The following is a 21434-nucleotide window of genomic DNA, read 5'->3' as shown; positions in this document are numbered from 1 at the left end:
TTTTTATGACTGATTATTATTAATCATAATACTGAGCCGTTGTTATTTTGTAATGGCAACATTTAAGTATAAACTTGTATTTGAAAACTATAAACTAGCTACAGCCATTTTGGAGGACATTACTGCAAGTAACGCTGAACACAGACGAACAAATCTAAAACCTCGAACGATGTTGTATTAATAAGGAAACGGATGTCATAAATGCGTGTAACATTTAGCTATTGTTTCCAGCTTAAAATGTAACAGATGCTTCTCAATTACATTATCTTTTGCTTATATTTGTATGTCTGATAGCGACTTAAACAAAGGTTATATAATTTTATCGAAAATTTATTTCATCGGCTTATTGATTTATTATAATCGAAGTCAAGAAATCTTATGGATTGATATCTCACACGGAATAATCGGAGAAACCTTTTTGTTCTTCTAATTTATTTTAGTACAAACCAGAATTTGTAAGAACGGATCAACAATTTTATAACGAGTGACTTTTAACCCAACACCGGCCTGTTGTTTCTGAGACTAGTTTAATCTCCTTACTTTTCTTCTTCCAGTTGGAGAACGGTCGCGTCGCCCTCGAGGGAGTGCTCTCTGAGGAGTATTTCAAAGTGCGGGAACTTTTGTACGATCAGTTCGCTATAGTGTAGATTTAAGAAAAAAAATACTTCCAGAACAATAATTCATATTTTTCTTTAATGTGTACTAATTATTCACTGGTTAGAATTTTTTTATTTCCTCTTTATCATGTTCTTTCTAAGTGATAAATGTTTTTTACACGAGACACTGGTGGAAACGAGAGGAATAATGATATAGACAAATAAACAATGTCTCTTACTGTCTCAGCATAGAGATAAAGAAATAAAAAAATGGCATAAAAATTTTATAATTTATTTCACAATCGTCGAGACCGGTTTGTAGTAACGTCTTGTAAACAAATAAACATACAATTCATTCAATACAGTATGAGACCGCGGACGGCTCCTAGTGGAAAGGATCTGTCGTTACTATTGAGACTCGACTCCAGGAACCGCCGGCATCGGCGCACAAAACACACCGACGCGAGTCTGCTCACTGACGGGGAGCCAAACAGATCGCGTCTCGATTGAACCGCAGCCTCGCCTCAACAGTAACATCTAACTGAAGCATAATAAAAAACGAAAACTTACAACTAATCTGGCACATCTCACATTTGTACAAGTATCACACCCGACGCTGCGGCAGCGCTTACGTTACGACTATAAATAACTCCAATATTCTTAACATAAGAACAAATACAGGGGACGCGCGCTCGGAGGACACGCGCTGACCGTCGCGCGCGCACTGAACGATCGCTCGGTGTTTAAATGCACACGCCCTCCCCGCACGGGCTGCGGCGAGCGGCTACAGCTGGCGGACAGCTGGTAGCTTGACATGTCGACGATCAGTAGCTCAGTGCGAGTTAACGACGACCTGAGCACGGACAGTTCAAAGTATTTTGTTTACTATCAGTAGTATGGTGTGCGATGATTCATGAATGGAATACTACAAACTATCCGTGCTCAGTGTGACGCTGCGGACGAGTGGTAAGGCTGTTATAGTAAAGTATCAGAAATATCACATAATTGACGATCATATGCTATTTTATTGCATCGTAAAGTAAACTTAAAAAAAACAATTCCTACGAGTCTTATTCTACGATGGTTCAGGATGTGGGACGAGCGGAAATTACGTCATAGCTTGTACGACGACAAGCGGAAACATTAGCGGGTGCAAGTTCGGAACTTACAAAAATGACACATTACATGGTAACAGTATTGAGGTATTCATTATTATTACTGTTCCACTTTCATAATAAAATAACTCTCTGTAACAATCCAAAAAATAAGTCTATGTGGATGAGATATATATCTAGGTATACAATAACTCAGTGGAACAGCTCTAGACATAGATATCTATAGTACTATTAATGATTTAAAATAACTGTCTATGGTGATACTTAACGTACGGGACGAGAAACCATAGAGCTCCTGTTGGTTTTTATTTTTACAACTCTATGATCTCTCGCGGAATAGAAGCGGGCTTCTGCAGCCTCGCACCGACCATGGTGTGAAGCTCTCCACGTGAATAAAACAGCCGAATACGGCGACGGATAGGGAACATGTGGAGTCGGAGTCGGCGGCGGGAAGCTACTGAGATACAAAAACACCCCGCGACTACCAAGCGGCCGTTAGTCTCGAGTGATCAAAAACTTCATAAAAGCCGTTAGAGGAGTTGATCGGTGCCAGCCGTGTCAAGTCCCGAACGGTATTCCTCGGCCACATAATCTCAAAACAGTCACCATTAACCTACATAATATACTTTTAGTATTATACAAAAATAGTAACAAGTTTTGTACTACATCCTTCCATTTTGTACATTAGTCGCGGAACGCGGTGCGGTCGCTCACGAACCGTACAGTCGCCACATCACAGCCACACAGACGGACCGGCTCCGCTCACACAGCTATACACATAGCACAGCCGGGGCACTAAATGCAGACAGATATGACAGAACGAAACGCGCTCGGATACGTCATCCGGCGAGGGTTAGACGGGGACTAAGGTACAACGTTCACATCGATCACAACCAGAGATCGGGCTCGGAGGCGGTCTACCGCAGGCAGGCCTCGAGCATCTCCACGAACAGCTTGTTCATGGGCGCGCGTCTGTCTCGATGGACGCCGGCCCAGAAGCGACGCACGGCGACGTCCGCCAGCCGCAGCGCCGGCAACACCAGCAGCAGCTGCTGCAGCGACGCGTTGGCGTTGTAGGGCCTGGAACACACGAGCACTTATGAGCTAACGGCCCTTCAGGCCCCTTTGTGACGGGCCGGTCTCAGTACTGGTCCACTCTTCAAGTGACGCTATAAAAACCGCGTAGCTAACAGTAATACTCCATACAAAAAAAACGTTCTTATACACCGAGGAGTGAGCCTTCCATGGTCTCTGGGGTAACTCCAAGTTATACTTTCTGTTTTCAAACGAAGTGCATTATTCCCCCGCTGTAAATGTTGAAGGACTGGATGGCTTCTATGGACGCCGAGTATGATTTGTGTTGGCAGAGAGTAGAGGAATCGGTTTACTTTAAATACTCTATCGATACCATCGGACGGAATAAGAGATATGAAGGACCTCAAATATCAAAGCACCAAAAACACAACGATAATATATAATAACCTCAGCGCGGACACGGCGTCGTTGAGAGCGGCCAGTATGGCGTCCCTGAACCGTTTGAGGGCGGCGTGCTCGTCGATACGAGCCTCGGAGTTGGCGAGGGCGAGCGCCTTCAACAGGTAGCACTCCTCACGCTGGGCGGACGCACGCTCCAGGCGCCGGGTCACTCCGGCCACCTGCGTCATGCATCAGGACAGTAGTGATAATAATCATATACAATAAAACAGAGAGCAATAAGACTCGTGTCCTATCATCTAACTCCTAAACTAAACATGCAAAATCCCTTTTCCGATAACTTTCATAGTGACTTACAATTTGCAAACATTATTATAAATCAAACTGTTAAACAAAATTTTCCGACCCATGAAAACGAAATCAGAATTTAACGGAGTCCGCTTAGTAAATATACAACATGCGTTTGTAAGTTTGCGTTTCCCTTGCTCGTGTGTGTGTGTGTGTGTATGTGCCGCCTCTCCGTGTGTTGCCTGCTGGCAACACGCACCAAGAAAACACGAGCACGTGTGTGTGTGTGTGTGTGTGTATGTGTGTACTCACTAACCTGTAGATAAAGGTCGTGAGCCCCGAGGTCCCTGGCCTGCTGCTCGTCCAGCGCCAGGTCAGCAGCGAACCTCAGCCGGAGCGCTCCGCCCGCAGACATGGACCTGTAGGCCACCATCAGACTCAACATCTCGGCCCACGTGCTCTGCAGCAGACGCATCTGAGGATAACACACACACGTTATCACAATGACTACTGAAACAATAGTTTGCAGGCATCTTCACTTATTTAAATATCGCCACGAAGGAGGTTCCGAGCATAAGTTAGAAAAAAAAAGCACTTTTGTTCAGGACCACATTACGTAAATAAAATACATATATACGTTATTCAATATGAGAATTGATTGTAAAAATTTTACTGCAAAGAAAAAAATTTATCCAAGTTCCATTTGCAGCTCACATCTAACGTACCGACGACATCTTGTGGTATAACCACAGCATATTACAAAGGCCAAACTATATACATATATACTCATGCACATGCAGTACCCAGTTATATAGGATATGCCCTGACCTGATCATTGAGCGCGAGGTCCGTGAAGCCCGGTATCTGTTTCGCCCAACCAATGACTCCCACGAGCTCCCTGTCGTAGATATCGGCGAGGAGCGCCAACGTACGAGAGTTGGGCTCCGTCACCCCGGGCGGCACAGACCCGCACGACAATAACTCGGGCTCGTAAGACGTTAGGGCCTCCAGGACCTGGGGTGGAGGAGATTATTGTGTCATATGTAACAATAAAATAATAAAAAAATGCATACCCTTGATAGGTACATAATAAATTCATCTCAATTGTAAGTTGGTCGTGTCAACGAATAATACGAATGCTAACATAGGATGTATAATTATATATGACACATATATTCTAAATATATATGTATCATCATCATCAGCCTATCGGAGCCCATCACTGAGCAAAAGCCTCCCTCTCACATGGAGAAGTTTAGAGCATTAATCACCACGGTTGGCGATTTCAGTCTTATAATTTAAATTAAGATTATAAATACATACCTAACACTCCTTTAAACTGAAACTAACTTTAAAATAGTTACAACTAATAACAGGTATATAAAGTGACCTACAAATATGAATTAGCCCAAAGTGCAACGAATTTCGGGTCCTTTACGTTACTTTAATACTATATATATTAATTATATACATAACAGATTAAAAATAAAACAATTCCGTATAGGTTTGATGTAACGTTACACTGCAACGTGTTGTGTTGTGCACGTCTCAAGGTCGGACAGGTTTTTTGTTAAGTATTTGAAACGCGAAATGCGTTCCGATTATATTGAATCGTGTTTTATATGTTTCATATTAAGTTTTAATTAATAGTAATATCATTAGAATATAAAAGTTCAATATTTGTAGTGTATTAAAAAAAAAGTCTATATAATACACACACACACACACACACACACACATATATATATACATATATACACACACACACATATATTATACACACACATATATTATACACACACATGTGTGTGTATAATAATTTGTCTGTCAATCAATATAATGGTACTAAATCTGTATATAAATACCAATCGTCATACAGTAATCCAACAGTTCAAGGTCCTCAGTCTGACCATATGAAAAAAAATACACAAAAAATACTGAGTGGTATATCAGAGTTATTATTCACAATTTATTCAAAAATATATTACAATATTTAACTAATACTTTTAAAGCTATACATATATATAATATGTATGTGTGTGTTTATATGTGTTGCCAGAAGCTTCTCTTTTTTGTATTTCGAATATTTTCTTACTTAATTCTATTTAAACGGCGTCTACCCTCCGAGGCAACAAACAAACTGGCTATTCCAGAATAACATTATTACGAATAAAATAAAAATGGAAAAGTCTTCCAAGTTCAGGCTTCACGAGACATAAGACTACTACGAGCTAACTTGGCCATAAAGAATGTCTCTTACATCACCCTGTATCACTCGGCTGTGCAACACCTGTGACTGCTTCCATTAACACTCTAAAAGCTAATATCTACTCGGTCTTACAGATCGGTACTTCACGCAGAAACCTCTCAGCGGACATTAAGTAAACTTCCTCATAGTACAACTAATACAGAGCAGTTTGAAATACACGCCACGAATCGCTAAGGGATTTATATTTGTATAAAGTCACGTGACAAAGACGTCGCCACCGTTTTGTTACTAAATCACGTATAGTTCTTTCACGAGACATTATTCGTTATGTCCAAAGCTAGTTGTCAAATCGTACGTAGTGCCTAATAGGAGGAGTTAGTACACCCCCAGTACCTCATCAGCGCTTCTTTCCTTACCTTGATATCATCGAGGGCGGGCCTGTGCTGGCCGGTGGCCGCGTGCTCCCCCCTCCTGTACTTCTGCCTGCCCCCCCTCACCCGGTCCAGCCTCACGCCCTCCCTCAGCATGCCCGTCCTCAGACACTTCCTGAACCTGCACGCCTGGCACGCCTTCCGTCTCCTCTTGTTTATCTCACACTCGTTAGCGGCCGGGCACGTGTACTCTATGTTGCCCTGAAATTTAACGTACATATTTATAGTGATGTTTCTCAGATCAGTTTCTACCAAAATGGCCTATGATACTATAGTCTTGGTGTGGAATATTGATCTCACCTGTATAGTCCGTTTGAAGAATGCCTTGCAGGCCTCGCAGCTGGCGACTCCGTAATGGAAGCCCGAGGCGATGTCTCCGCAGACGAGGCAGAGTCTCCTGGGAGCGTCGTCATCTCGGGCTCCGCTGGCGGCCGCGGCCGTGGTCGACGAACAGTGCTGTTGTTCAGGACTCGCGTTCCCAACCACACCGGCCTCGCCTGGTGACACGCAGAACCTCGCTTCCTCTTTAGGTTCCAATTCGAGCTGGAGGATTTATTATATATTAATATAGAAGTAACTTTGTTCTCTGGACTCTAGAGCTGTACAAATTCTAGATAAATAACCAATTAACGATAAAAATATAATTGTAGGATTTATATAAATAAATTCTTATACGTGAAATCGTAATAGGTACGTGAAATGAAAAAGCAGTTCATCGTCGGACTTAGGAACAATAAAAGTCCAGGTGTTCCAGCTGTTAACTCACATTGCATGTCTCCAACATCTGCATCGGTCTGTGATGCTCCGTGGGCGAGTACTGGGGCGGAGGCTCCACCTCCTGCTTCACCCGCCTCAGTATCGGCTCGCCGCTCACAGCTGACATCATTTGAACCTGGAAACGGAAACGATATCTCTACTATATTCTTTTATAAATTCACACAGCACTAAATCTTGTATGAAACTATGTATCAATGGACCTCCTTAGAGGTCGAGACACAAAACCTCTTTGGTATTTGACTTATTTGTTTCATAGTTACCAAGTAGTTCTCATAGATTACCAATAACTTTTTTTTTTTAAATATGTTGACTATAACCCGATAACTGGTTGTTAATTTTCTTTTACCATAAGAGTAACGATCATAGCTTCTGCACTGTAGAAACATGTTAGTACTAAATAATATTTTACATTAAAATTTAAAACGTATGCAAACAAAAATGTTATTATTTCGAGTAGAATTTTAAATGAAAATATACAACTGAGGTAAAACAAAACAATGTCTCATTAAATTTGTAAAAACATTATGTAATAAAATATTCCCGAAAATAGAAGAAAAATAAATGCCTTTACTTCGTGGACTGGTAGTTTAAATGTACATTTATGTAAAAAAAATGAATTTTTCTAAAAAAATCGATTATAGTAATGAAAATCGATTTGCAAATAATTCACATTACGTAAGATTAAACATCCTTATATTAAAACAAAGACATACATACATAAATACGTCATCGGAAATAGGTACATAAAAATTAAAAAAAAATACATGCCCTTAATAATATAAATAATAAGCAACCAACTTGTGGTCCATTAACAAAAATTTTGAATGAAAAACGATATAAATAACTCGAGTTCTTAATTAACAAACATAATTAAAATTTAAAATAAGCGAACGCGAGCGGTTCGTACAACGAGATAACATTAAGCGAAACTAAAGAATAACACATTTTATAACATGAGATACGATAAACACATATAGGTCATCGAGAATTATTGTTAGATAAAAAAAAATACTTCACAGATAGCGAAAAATATATACTTTTTTTTATCTATTAACGACAATATCTCAAGGATGCCGTCAGAGTTCAACGTACTCCTGACATTGCCGATTATATGATAAAAAATAATAATAAATATAGTGACGCCATCATCACGGTGTATCGAACAAAGCAATCAGAGACCCACTTTGATGGTATTTCGTAATTTTGTAGAATTCTTTATTTTCTTATATAAAAATTTTTAAATGATTTTTCAGAACGCGTTGGAAGCGAGATTCGATTTTCGAGTTGATTGAATATGTGACGGCAATGAAAACTGACCTACGAGATTTTATTACAACTTTGTATACAGATAAAAAAAAAGTTCCATATATATTAAGAGGATAAAAATAATATATATAGTCTATTCCTTTATAATACTGAAAGTAAATTGTTAATATGTCTAGCATGTAGCGTGAGTTTGGTTCGGTAATGTGTGAGCCTATGCCAACGTCGGTGCGGTTGGTCGCGCTGCTCGGCGAACGGATTTCCATTTATCTACGAGGCCCGAAGCCCGAAGGTGAGTCCGCGGGCGCTCGGTCGATGAACCGCATCATGTTATTATGAATATCTATTTTGCGCCACAACACACCGAAATTCTCGTTCTTACGCGATTTATAACGATCTCAAGGTCTCCGCTTGGAGTGCTCTTTTTTTTTTCACTCTGACGATCGACCGGCCAACGAAATTATGTGAGCGTTTTAAATATAATAAATGTACCGCCATCTTCACGGAAATGACGTTTATATCATTCAAATATTTACAATTCAAACATATTTTACATTTATATATGATGTTTTAATTATAACAGATAACATATAGTTTTAATCAATTATAATTTATCTGTGATCGTGTTTAACAGATTGAATCATGATTGAAAGGCTCTGTAAGTCCAATCCAGAGGCAAAAAGCGCGACCTCCAACAAAGACTACCTCAATTTAAAACGGTTTAAGAACGAAATAATAATACTCCTTAGCAACATAATTGCATAAAAAATTCAATATCCATTATAAATATCTATGACGCACTAAAAAACCACCACACTTCATTCCTGCTCAAACTAAACACACGGTGGTATACGATAAATTCTCATTCATTACATATAATATGCAAATTAATTTAATTTATACAAATCAACTCGCCTTGCGATACTGAAAAACAATGTTGGTACAATTAATTTTCTATTTACAACGAATTTGGTTAAAGGAATGAAAATATTCTCTCTCTATCTCTCTCTCTCTCTCTCAGTTAGTGACGTTTCCTTATAGATTTTAGCCAATGAAAATAAATGCATAATTGACATAACAAAAGCAGATACCTATCGAAGCCGACCTTGCACTATTGTAAGCCATTAGCGGACGTCTACAAGTAACTTTGAAACAAAATGTAACCCTTTAAAATCTGTACAAACAAATAGAATCGGAGAATATGTTCGTTATATTAAAATAACAACTTCCTACTGAATCCATATAAATGCATACGTTGCGCATATAAGAAAATAACTTTTTATGTCTGTTTGTTAGGTGATAGGTCTAACCTATAGTCTAGGTTTCTGATTGGATTGCTTATTTAATACGTTATTACTAAGCAACAATATTTTATAAAATTTATTTATCTTTATGTGATTAATAACTATAAGTCACGTACGAAGTCGCGGGCACAGCTAGTTAATAGAAAAAATATTTGTTACGTGCAAGCTAGTACTCCGCGCCTCCCGGACCTACCTCAAGACGTTCATATAGAAATGTTTGCGTATTTTTCCGCCCGTTATCGAAAATACAGTTTTTATCTTGTAGCCGAGTTGACGATATCACTAATATTTTATTTAGTACAAATGTATGCTTTACATTTTTAGTTTTAAAACATACCTAGGTGCTTAATGCAAGAAATACAATATAGCTTAAAGTAGAACATATGATATTATTTTTAATATGTATTTTACTTGTTATACAGCTAATGTTTAACAGAAACCAGTTTTCATAGGAAATCGCACGTTCCACTTTCTCTATTTCCAAGCCAATTACGCGTTTCAGTCATAAAACGTAATCGAAAGACAAACCCACTTTCACTTATAAACATCGCGTGTGCCTGGGTTCCCGCCCACTGAGCGTACAAAAATATTTTATGACAGTGACAGCTGAACTTTTTTAAATTTGGTAACTCATTGGAGTAGGTTTATTGTATAAGTTTCTTAAAAATGTTTAAAAATAATAACCTTCGTACTTATGTAAACATCGTTTCCAATTATACACGAAATATTTAAGTCAATCACACAGTTTATATATTAATTTGTCTCAATAGTAAAACTTCATAATTCAGTACGGGATGCATACACAAAATCCGAAAGCAAACCCGATCGCATACAACTATTCTCGGAAGACTATTTAAAAAACATTATTCACAACATTACATCCGAAATCTAACATTGGAATATATAATTATATTGCACATAAAAACCTTCAACGTTTTTAGCATCGCGTTAGTTTTTTTTCTCTATCAAATATAATTTCAAATTATGACAGAATGATTTATATTTTACTGAACCGTAATTATAGGGAATGCATCTAGCTGCAGAGCCTTAAGATACAAGACTAGATTTTATCTAGACTCAAAACCGGTTCCGCCGTCCAGGTATCCTAGACGCGTGTTATAATTCGAAGTCAATTTGCGTGTGGTCTCCATCCAAGGCCGGCATTACATATTCGCCGACAGTCGCCTCCGCCACCGATGACTTCACTGACACAATTTTATCAGCTACACCTCGGCTCAACAATAGACACTGTTCGATGAGCTTATATAAAAGACATACAAATTTTCTATTTCTTTGTTCAACAGACATGGAATTTATAATTTATTTCGTTAGTATAAAATCATGGGTAATATACAGTAGATTAATTCTTTTAGTACAATATATTTTAGTATTAAAAAAATATATATTTGGACATTATTGACAAATGAGATCTAATAATAAAGTATTCATTTAAGTAAAAGTAAATGTTAATATCCGTGTAAACATCAGCTGTAGCCAGCCGTGGCTTTGTAAAAAATAATGATATTAGAAGCATCATAGACGAGAAACGCTAGAAACACCGTAACTATGTATGGGTAGGTCAGGTATGTACGCCTACTCCGCTTAGAGCGGACATATTCGGCAGGAGGTAAAAATAAATAGTGGGGGCACGACTGGTTTAGAAGTAGGGGTCGGGGGTCGGGGGGTGGAGGGGGCCGGGGGTCGGGGGGAGTGCGGCGCGTCTAGACTGCGGCCTTGACCGCGCCTGTTTCCGCGCGTTCGAGGTCGCCTCTACTCGCAGCCTATAGACCGACTGAGGGGAGACCGTTCAACAGTGCGGTACTGTTCCAACGAAGGGTATACGATACTATGAATTTATAATGGAAACCTCGCACCTATATAAAAACAGGATATCGATTAAATGCAATACTATAAATAAATCTGAATATAAACATTTATCTGATAAATTATTCAAGTGAAACGATCGCAAAGAAAGACGATAAAAATTAGCTAGAACATGCGGCGAGGCGCGTCGCGTCACTGGGCTATGAACTCCAGCGGTTCGACATTGTGCCGACATTGGGCCGAGCTAAATAATGTTGATAGCGGAGGGTCAACGACCTGCACTACCCAATATCAGTGAACGGACGAACGTTACATAGAACTGGTGAAGACGTCACTAGGCTTATGTAAGACCTACCTCAATCGAAACATACCCATACCTGTTCAACACCCGGTCATTAACAAGGAATTAATTATACCTCCACGGCTTTTAACGAACCTCTCAAATATAAACAGACATACCCATTATATATAATAATAATTATTTACATGCCCATCGATAATACGGCGAGCAGTGAAAGAGCTTTTTCATTATTCATCCCCAACTCACGTACGCTGAATGTGACACACTAACCGAAAGACGGCCGCATCCAGAATAATTAATCCGAAAAAAGCAACCAAAAAATATATTACGTAACAGAATATTGTGGTACATAAAGTAAGTTATATATGAAAGGGATCTTGGAATTTGGTAATCGGAAATAAGATTTTTATTCGAGTATTTTTGTTTGAGGTGCTGGGAGGGTGAGGAGGTGGGGGGAGAGGAAAGTACTCCGGGTGACATTGCCAGGCCGTCGACACCACGACCTACGCCACGAGCGTCGAACGCCGCGGAAAACTACGTCTACACTCTACATAGATATTCCCTTTCAATATACATAGTCTGTACTCGACTTTAACTCTGTGAGACTCACTGACACAATCGGAAAATGTAACGTTATTATTCCTATTTATTATGAAATTTAAATCATTTTATTTATCAGTTAAAATATTACAAGACGTTTTTTTTTCAGTCGCTCGAGTCCGGTTACGCCGAAGTATGTAATTTCATTGTCTATATAAATTAACCTTGATGTAATATTAAATTTAGTGTAACTTAAATCTAGACGGTTTATGAGACTCATACTGCGATACCTATTTAAGTTGAACTATACAAAATTTCTATATTTAACTTAAAAATAAAAGTAATTCTATTTTAGGTACTCCAAATTTAAATAACATAGTTAATTAAGACACAAGTGAATAAAAAGACAATGTTTATAAAATATAATGTCTCATAACATACCTATCACCTGTCCATGTATGCAAATCCAAAAAAACATTGCCACCAATTAACATCAATTTATAAAAACCAAAAGCAACAAAGATGGAAAAAAAAAACTGAAAATAATTACGAAGGCGTTGACAATGTTATGAGTTTCATTAGTCAAAGCAAATATCAACATTAGATTTTATATATTTGGTTGACTTGTATTCCATATTAACGACAGACCGGTTTCTGAACATGCTGTATAAAGTTAATTTCAAACCATTAGTAAATATCCAACTCACTCGTACCGTAAGACGTCATCATTATAGCATCTGAACGATGACACCACGTAACTATGGAGCACATTACTTATATTAGAAACGTTTAAACTGCACTTTTAAGTTACACTCAGCATTCGGCTCAACATCGTCGGCCAACCAATAGCAGTGAGCCGAGTGCTCTGTTACGCACAATGCGCGTGCGCAGGTCACGCATTGCGTGCGCCCCACCAGCTGTGGCGGCGCCCTGACACGTGGCCGGCTCCTCACAGATTGGTCCCTTCGGATGCGGCGCGGCGAATGAGAGCCCTAACACATAACACCTTCGGAGACATGCAACGAATAATGTTACAATGTTCCACTCTATGTACAGCTCGTGGAGAGATGTACCCGCTCTTACTGGGACGGCCATTGGTCGGTACTTTGCCCTTTGATATAACGCTGCATAAAGTTATTTAACGTATATAATATAAACGTGCTATGCGATCTTAAACTTTATCCCTTACAATATAAGTACTTTTGCTGTGTAGATCAATAATAATTCTATATAAATTAATAGACTTCAACAGCCCGTTTGTTTGTACTAAATTAATTAGTAATTTTACGCGGTACATATAGTGAAATAATATTTTTTTTACATTTTTCGTCTGTCCGTCTGTGTGGGTGCAACCTAATCTCTAAAAGGGCTAGTCCAATGTTGAAGAGATTTTCCCTGGCAGAGAGCTTATGTAATGAAGAGTAACTTAGCTAATCGGCACCAGTCGCGGGGAGAACTAAATTTTAATATAATAAAAACGCAATTTATAGAGATATAATTTTAAATAAATGTTTAAAAAAGATTTCTGTCGTTTCTGTAGGTTTGTTTCGCCTAATCATTTTCAATGTCATGATTCACATCACCTGGATCCTTTGTTCCGTTTCATTTAACAATTTCCTTCAATTCTTTATCAACAACATACTAGTAGCAACTTTATATGTTTTTATAAAAAAAATAATCAGAAACTCAGTCAAATCGTATTCCAACCAAACTTTAATCGTCTGATTAATAAAATTTAATTACGAATAAAGTTCAATCAATCTCAAACTAAACGTAATCTGAGAAAGGAGAAGTTAATTCGTTATTTTTTTTGTCCTAATTCAGTTCACAATAGTCCAAGTATTTCAGAGCACTGATGTACGCCTTGTGTTAGGGCAGGAACGCGCCGGCCCGCCGCCAGCCGAACGCGATACCATATTTTTTTGGCTATAGGGCTGTCGCTTATTTATTACACGATTATTCAGACTGAATCGCCTTGAGAATAATTGGATATACCTTACTCTATAGTAGGCAGTTATGTATATATGTACTTGGATGAAATGATGTCATAGGATTGAATATAGTTTATTATAGGTGTTATACATATATATAATTAATACTCTACAAAGACACATTTTCTTTAATATCAGTGATACTCTAATTTTTAAGGTTTTGATTTCTGAGCCATATGTTAATGCATGACACGTTATATATAGTTATAGCAACCCTAATTTTATATAATTGATCGGACTTCGTGGAATAGCTATCACTTGTCAGTGTGTTTGTGTTTGTGTCTGTGTGAGTGTGTGTGTATGTATGTGTTTAAGCCTGTGTGCGCCGCCGGTCCATTGTCAAGGCCAACTGCCAAATCTCCCGCTAGTCCCCCTCCCTCCCCCACTTCTCCTGCTTCAATTATACGGATCCAGCCATTCACCGCCTATTTCTGATATTTAGAAAATATCACCAGCCGCTGATGTCGAAATTCTATTTATTACGCGAAGCCGGTTTACTTAACATGTATGTATACAACAAAGAAAATTGCATTCATATAACACGTGACATCTTCGTGTTGAATTAATGTTGAAATTCGTTATTTAATTACTTCTTATCCTTGCAAATCATTTATTATAAACGAGTTATTATTTAAGATACTATTTGACCGATAGATGATACCCTTATCTCATAAACGGATTTTGGAATCATTAAATTTTGCAGTTGCACTATTGACTATACGTTACTATTGCATTTAATGGAACAAAAAAACAATCAAATTTTTAAAGCGATAGATCGCATTAAATATAGTTATTAGAAAAAGTTAATTTTGTTTTAAATATAATTACGTTTATTCAACTTTGATCATTTTTTTTTTTGTGTAAAGAAAAAAAGACGCAAATATTTATGTATACCGACAAATATATTTTATTCACTTTCGCGACGTTTTCATTGATCCTTCGATATAATAATAGTGATAGCATAGATCATATAATCTAGCTCGATAACTCTCTTAAACTAATGAACAAAATTTAAAAAAGTCACGCCACAATTTCCGAGATGCTAGCGTACAGACAGACGAACACGAATTATTAAACATAATATAAAAGATGTAATTGGATCAAATTGAAACGCAATATAATAGCAACATAGTAAAAACAATAAACAAATCTCAAATCCGTGATAACAGGTCAAGAGTACAAGCGAGACCGAAGCGAGAAACCAAGAGAATAAGTACCGAGACATGCGAGGATTGTATGTATGTTTGTGGCTCAGACACTAAAATATACTGAACGCATTTTGATGAAACTTTCCTGCAGACTGTAATATATCTTGGATGACTCTTGGATAACATATAGCTTATAATATATTGAAAAAAGAATCTGTGTAGTTCAGTTATTTGAGATTTGAGCTTTGCTTACTACGTATATAATTTTTTTTAATTTATACCTCATTAATTTCTCGCCGTTTCGAATTCCGAGGTTCATACGGACTAAACAGCGCGCAAAAACAAGTATATAATATAGCGGAAGATACATTTAGTTATTAACAGATATCTATAATGGCCCTGAGAATAATTGAATGACATTTATCATTAAATTTTATAAACAAATAATATTGTGAATTATTTATCATAGCTAGCTCACAAAACGCGGTTCCGCTCGACATCTAGCCTGTATTAAAATCAATAACGTAAATATACATATATAATTTTATAAAACAGAACAATAGTTTTTATGTAATTAAAAGACAAACATACGTGTAGAATTGGCGATATTAGTTTATAAAAAAAAACATGTGAACTCTGATTCTTCTTAATTCTATATAAATTATACAAATTATTATTTTTTTCTTTACAATTTTCATATAACTTTGCTTATACGTATTATATTTTATTCAGGGTACAAGGGCGTGACGTTCTAGGTATAGTTATCTGGTAGACGTAGACGACCGTAGACGCTGGTCTACGAACATTTGCTACGAATATTAACTTCCAGTTGTTAAAAAGATACATTTAAATTAAATGATGCGGTAAAAATAAGGCTGTCTACACATCGAAAATAAAGACTATATTTCTTTAATGAAATTAAATTTCTATTTATAATGGAATTATTCATGTTTCTTTCATATGAAACCCTACTTATGTGTAAATTTTTTGTAATGCTGTTAGACTAGACTTTATAAATATACATATTATCGAAGACTAGATAGAAATTAAAATAATGTGTTAGACATTTTATTTCCTCAACGATTCTAAAATTTCTCTAAACATTGTCATTTTTACCATAATTCATATAAAACAAGCAGTAGCATTACGCAATAAAAAAAATCGTGTGACACAGCTTAAATTAGCAACATAGATAAAATGCACTCAAGGTCACTCGGTTATTATCACAAAAAAAAAAGGAAACCTGATTAGGAAGATAAACTGAGCGCACCAAATTATGACGACAGTTGCCGAAACATAAGTCATTGGATATGTATAAAACAAATAAAAAAATCAATATATACATATAAATATATATTAATTTCACGTCTGTCAGGAAAGAAAAAAAAAACTTTATAAATATACATGCAATGGGTTTTCATTAAACGGCCTTGAATACATGAACATTTGATGCATAAACATGTCCCACGTCTGTCTGAAGTCTGAATAGATAGAATGTTATAAAACCTTGGACGTTCAGCGCCGGCCATTGCGTGTTATAGGCGCGACGTTGAAAAAAAAAAACGCCGTTAGGAGGCTCAGCGCTAGACTACGAAATGGCTGACGATCGATCACGACCGGTTGAGGCAGGTCGGTAACGATTCGCACGTGTCGCCCAGTTATAACTATTTAACGTTAAATAATTACTATCTATATAATAAATCAATTGTTACAACTTAATAAATCAAAGCGGCTGTATAATAGAATCCTTTGAAAGGACTTCCGCGACGACGCACCGTCCAGAATAGAGATCAGTCTGAAGACAATTTTCGGCAAACGTTCCTAACCAATTGTTAGCCACTTGAATACTTGTTCACAGCTATATAAGTTAATATAAGTAGGAACTAGTGCAGGAACAGAATATAACGTGTGACAAAAGAATGGCACGAAACTTTTAAATCACAATTATAGATACATTAAACAGGAATTATTTCATGACTACGTCTACGTCATTTTAATGTCAATAAATTATGTTATGAAGTATTGCTAATAATATTAATAAAGGAACGAGCGACAGCCTTGCTAAATAAATATTATATAAAACTGTTAATGATAATCTTTTTTTGTTAGTAACATTAACCTATGTCATCTGATAATTTGTTAGGATAGGTCAAAACGAAAAACTCCGAATTCGATTCAGCCTTGACTGAATTAGCGTTCGGCTTGATAGTACGTAATAATAAAAAAACCGTACGCACCACATCGTCCATCTCCATCCAGTCCATGTTTGACTATATTATCTGTATAACAATATTTTCGGGTGTGTAACAACACCGGTGTAGTGCGCGTCGCGACGTCCGACACACGAGTGCAGCGTCGTGTCGTGTGTTGCACCGAAATTTTCGTTACGGCCCGCCCTCCCCTCGCAGCCGACTGTACCAAATTCTCGCAAAATTTTTCCGAATCGCACAACGCCATCTATGGGCGATAGGATGCCCCCTTCCCCCCGGTGTGGCCTTGAACTTGACAACACATCGCTGCGACCCAGTTTCGCGTCGCCCCCGCGCCCCCCGCACACCCCGCAGCCCCCGACCACTGTCACGGCCGCCTCGGCTGAATGGGAGCGAGTGCAATATAAAGAATATTTTCGCGCCACACGAATGCAACTCTCGTTTTTCATTGTATAATATTATTACATCACGCAATTGCGCAACTATTTACATTCGTTTTATATTCTAAGTGATGCAGAGGATACCTTAAATCTTTTAGGACCGATTTATATTTTTTTCTTACGTTTTTAAGGTTTTTCTTAAGTAGATTACAAATTACTTGAATACAATTCTTTATATTCTCTGTTCAAATTATTATTATTGTAGAAGTTTGTGTAATCATTAACAATGAAAATGTTTAACACAAAGTAAATAAAGAAAATAATTGCCTGAGAAAATGTATTGATATGTTCTTATAACACATAAGATATGTATTATTTCGACAAACATCTATAGTGTGATTTATACTAAGAATATAGAATAAATACCTAAAGATTTTTTTTTCTAAAAGAATCTTAATAGCAATTTAAATGTATTAAAAATACTAGACATGAATCACTCTCCTACAGCCTACTCCGTATCTTAACGGAAGTTAATCATAAAACCGTTGTAGAAATAGATTTCTATAGTAAATATAAAATTGGACGAATATTTCCGCTAGTATCTTATAATTTAGAAGCAAATTAATTCACAATAATATGTATCGTATTTATCATCATTATTTGCCTTAAGATATATCAGAGTCAGAGTTCATATAATCTTGAAGCAAAACTATACTTAACTAATAAACATACTAATATGTACTAAACTTATGTTATACATTTTAAAGTCGTATTAACCTTAAACGCAATATAGAAAAAGTTATTTTCACCTAATAGCTCACATGATAATGTGTATAGCAACGTAATTATATTTAGTAAAACAATGATTTAATGCAATAAAAAAAACATACAACCAAAAACAAAAAAAGTAATAATTTAAATAAATTTGACACTTGACAGTTGACATAATAATAACCACGAAGTTTATATAGTAAAATTTTTGCGTTTTATTATCTGTGATAGTCCGTGCTACATCATTATATTTTAATATAAAAACGAAACGATAGTTTTATATATTACACTAATTTCGTCGTGACAATTTAAAAACATTTGTAATACTTTGAACGTTATATATAATTTTCTTAGACGATTAGACATTTTTAGAATAATAATAATAGATTTAACCTGGCAGATGGATTGTGAAGATTGGTATGTCCATGGTTAGGTACTGGTTACGTGCGTCGTGCTCACTGCTTAGCAGTTAGACAATATTATTATATTATTAGTAAGAGTAGAAACGTTAGTGCTGATGGTTTTGTCACAAATGCAATAAATATTAATATCAAGCGTAAGCTTACACGATAATATATAAATTTTTATATATCAAATTAACTTTCCACAGACATTAGTGTTGCCAAACAAAAACAGATAAATATAATCAGGATATATTAATTATTAAACTTTATAATTGATCGTCAACTTAGTAATAGTCAATACAAATATGCTTTATTTATCAACACTTATAAATTTCAGATATAATTCGTTTTAGTACGAATGTGTTTGACAGTTTTATCTCGTCTACACGTGATCACGGCCGCTGTAAAACAACCGATACGTCGAATAAAATAATATAGCAAATCGCACAACATATCGAAAAACCATAGTTTCATTTTAATATGTACTGACCATAATCTTAGATATCATTAAATCATATGATTGAACATTCAAACTATTGATAGTTAGGTTAAAGTAAGTTATAGTAATAACTGAGCAACAAAAAATATAATTCATAAAAAAAACATGTTACAAAATCTCCATAGACTATCAAAAATATTGAAATATTTTTTTTTTTTTTTTAAATGAAACATTGCTTGAACCTTATTTGTCTGTTGTCTGCAAACAATAGGCAAGTGCAATCTTGTAGAATAAGCTACTTCCCACAGATCCTTTTCAAATAAAAGTATTTTGTTGTTTTTAATTAAAAATTTCCATAACTGTATCCAATATTAATCAAGCTCATAAAATTTTAAGCATAATCAACAGTTATACTACGATTAACTTAAAATATATAAGACAATTTAATAAACGCCTAACATAAAGATATCTCATAATAACAATAATTACTAATGTTTAATGCACTGCACACTAAGTGCCGGAGGATAATTGATAAGAATAAAAATATATTTTTGACACATTAAAAATATAGCAATAACTTTTTTAAAGATAATTGCTATTTTTATCTGATTTATTGCTACACTTGATGAATTTTAGAATAAAAACAAAAACAAAAGCCAGGATACTGAAATATGTACAAAAAAAACACTATATTAGAGAGTGGGTAATGCCGAGTGAGCTTTTGTCATCCTGTTTTCTTTACAATTAACACGACTGTATAGTTAATAACTGCAATTATTATCATTTATCTTGACCCAGTTTATAACTTCTGAAATATGTTGTAATAAATACAAAGAATTTAAATAATTTTCTTGTGAACTAATTATGTTTTGCATATTTAAATTAGGAGATGACTTAATATAAGGGTGAATTCTTCATAAAAAAATAAATCCCGTAATAAGTTCAATAGTTCAATATGCACATTACAGAAAATAATAAATTTACCCAAACTTTTAATCAATTATTACGTAATATCAAATGTAACTCGTGTTATTTTCTTGCGCATTGCAATTCATATTGTTTTATGGGACAGAAGATGTCATTTCATGAAAGAGTATAATTTTGTTTTTATCTAATTATATATAAGTGAAATCAAACCAACCTGATGATCAGTACGCAGGAATTAACATCATACTTGCAAGGTGCTCTCATTTTGTAACTATTGTCCTTATAATATTGCTGTGTGTCTGAAATACAAGACATTTAATAGTTTTTTACTTAAAAGAATATATGTGAATGTTAAATAGTCTAGAATAGCAACCTTTCAATGCACAGTATAAACTACTTCAACAATACAATGCCTAAATTCACCCTTCGCAGCTATTATTTATGAATTTTAGCTTTTTGAAATAATTGTTTAATATCTGCTTGTAGCTTAACTTCTCATTTGTATTACTGTAAACTAAATGTATAAGGAACTAGTCCACTTGTTCCACAAAACCAAAACCGATGTTAATATCAAAAGAAATGTTTAGAAAGAAATATTTATTAATGGAAAAACTTTAGAAATAACACTTAAAATAACAGAAAAAAGTTATTCTGTGTTTTACTTGAAGAGGTAAAGTACTGCAAACGATTCATAATTCTGTTAAAAGTAAATCATGCAAAAGATTATCCAACTTATTATGTAAACACAAACACTTCTAGTAGTAGAAAAAAACGTACCTTCTTTATGTACCTGTTTGAAATAGCAATGAAAATACCGAAGATCAATACCGTGGTAAATTGAACTATTTTTATTTTATAAAATAATTCAATAAACGTCTCAACAACTATCAACTTAAAAGTTTTAAAAATTATTTTACCCACATTGGATACAATAGATCACGATTTTTTAACATGACGAAAAAAACAACAACAAGGAAATTACAACAATTTTAAAAGAAAAATAATGTTTTTATTCTCATTACCAAACAAGGTTAGAAAATTGACAGTTCATTTATGTGCAACAGGAATGACAATTGCAAGTG

At 35.7% G+C, this 21434-nt stretch overlaps 2 protein-coding genes across 3 annotated transcripts in view; one reads left to right on the top strand and one right to left on the bottom strand.

Moving 5' to 3' along the window:
• Window positions 1–1714, top strand: part of LOC116772847 (probable cleavage and polyadenylation specificity factor subunit 2) — an 8419-nt gene extending 6705 nt beyond the window's left edge. The window contains exon 13 of the mRNA XM_032665129.2: window positions 555–1714. Coding sequence (XP_032521020.2) covers window positions 555–647 — 93 coding nt within the window. The 3' untranslated portion in view covers window positions 648–1714. The remainder of the gene's footprint in view (window positions 1–554) is intronic.
• LOC116773206 (steroid hormone receptor ERR2) lies at window positions 875–21434 on the bottom strand. Of its 2 annotated transcripts, XM_061528619.1 has the most exons (9): window positions 21130–21434; window positions 20567–20651; window positions 6840–6965; window positions 6374–6616; window positions 6059–6274; window positions 4262–4447; window positions 3750–3908; window positions 3194–3366; window positions 875–2791 (listed from the first exon to the last, which is right to left on the bottom strand). In XM_061528619.1, the coding sequence occupies exons 3-9, from the start codon at window positions 6957–6959 to the stop codon at window positions 2629–2631; spliced, it is 1260 nt and encodes a 419-aa protein (XP_061384603.1). In that variant the 5' UTR covers window positions 6960–6965; window positions 20567–20651; window positions 21130–21434; the 3' UTR covers window positions 875–2628. The 2 variants fall into 2 exon arrangements, with proteins under 2 accessions (XP_061384603.1, XP_061384602.1); XM_061528618.1 differs by lacking the exons at window positions 20567–20651; window positions 21130–21434 and adding an exon at window positions 17459–17668.

The sequence above is a fragment of the Danaus plexippus genome (assembly GCF_018135715.1).
Source record: "Danaus plexippus chromosome 18 unlocalized genomic scaffold, MEX_DaPlex mxdp_35, whole genome shotgun sequence".
NCBI lineage: Eukaryota > Metazoa > Arthropoda > Insecta > Lepidoptera > Nymphalidae > Danaus > Danaus plexippus.
This window is presented reverse-complemented; position numbering and strand designations above follow the sequence as displayed.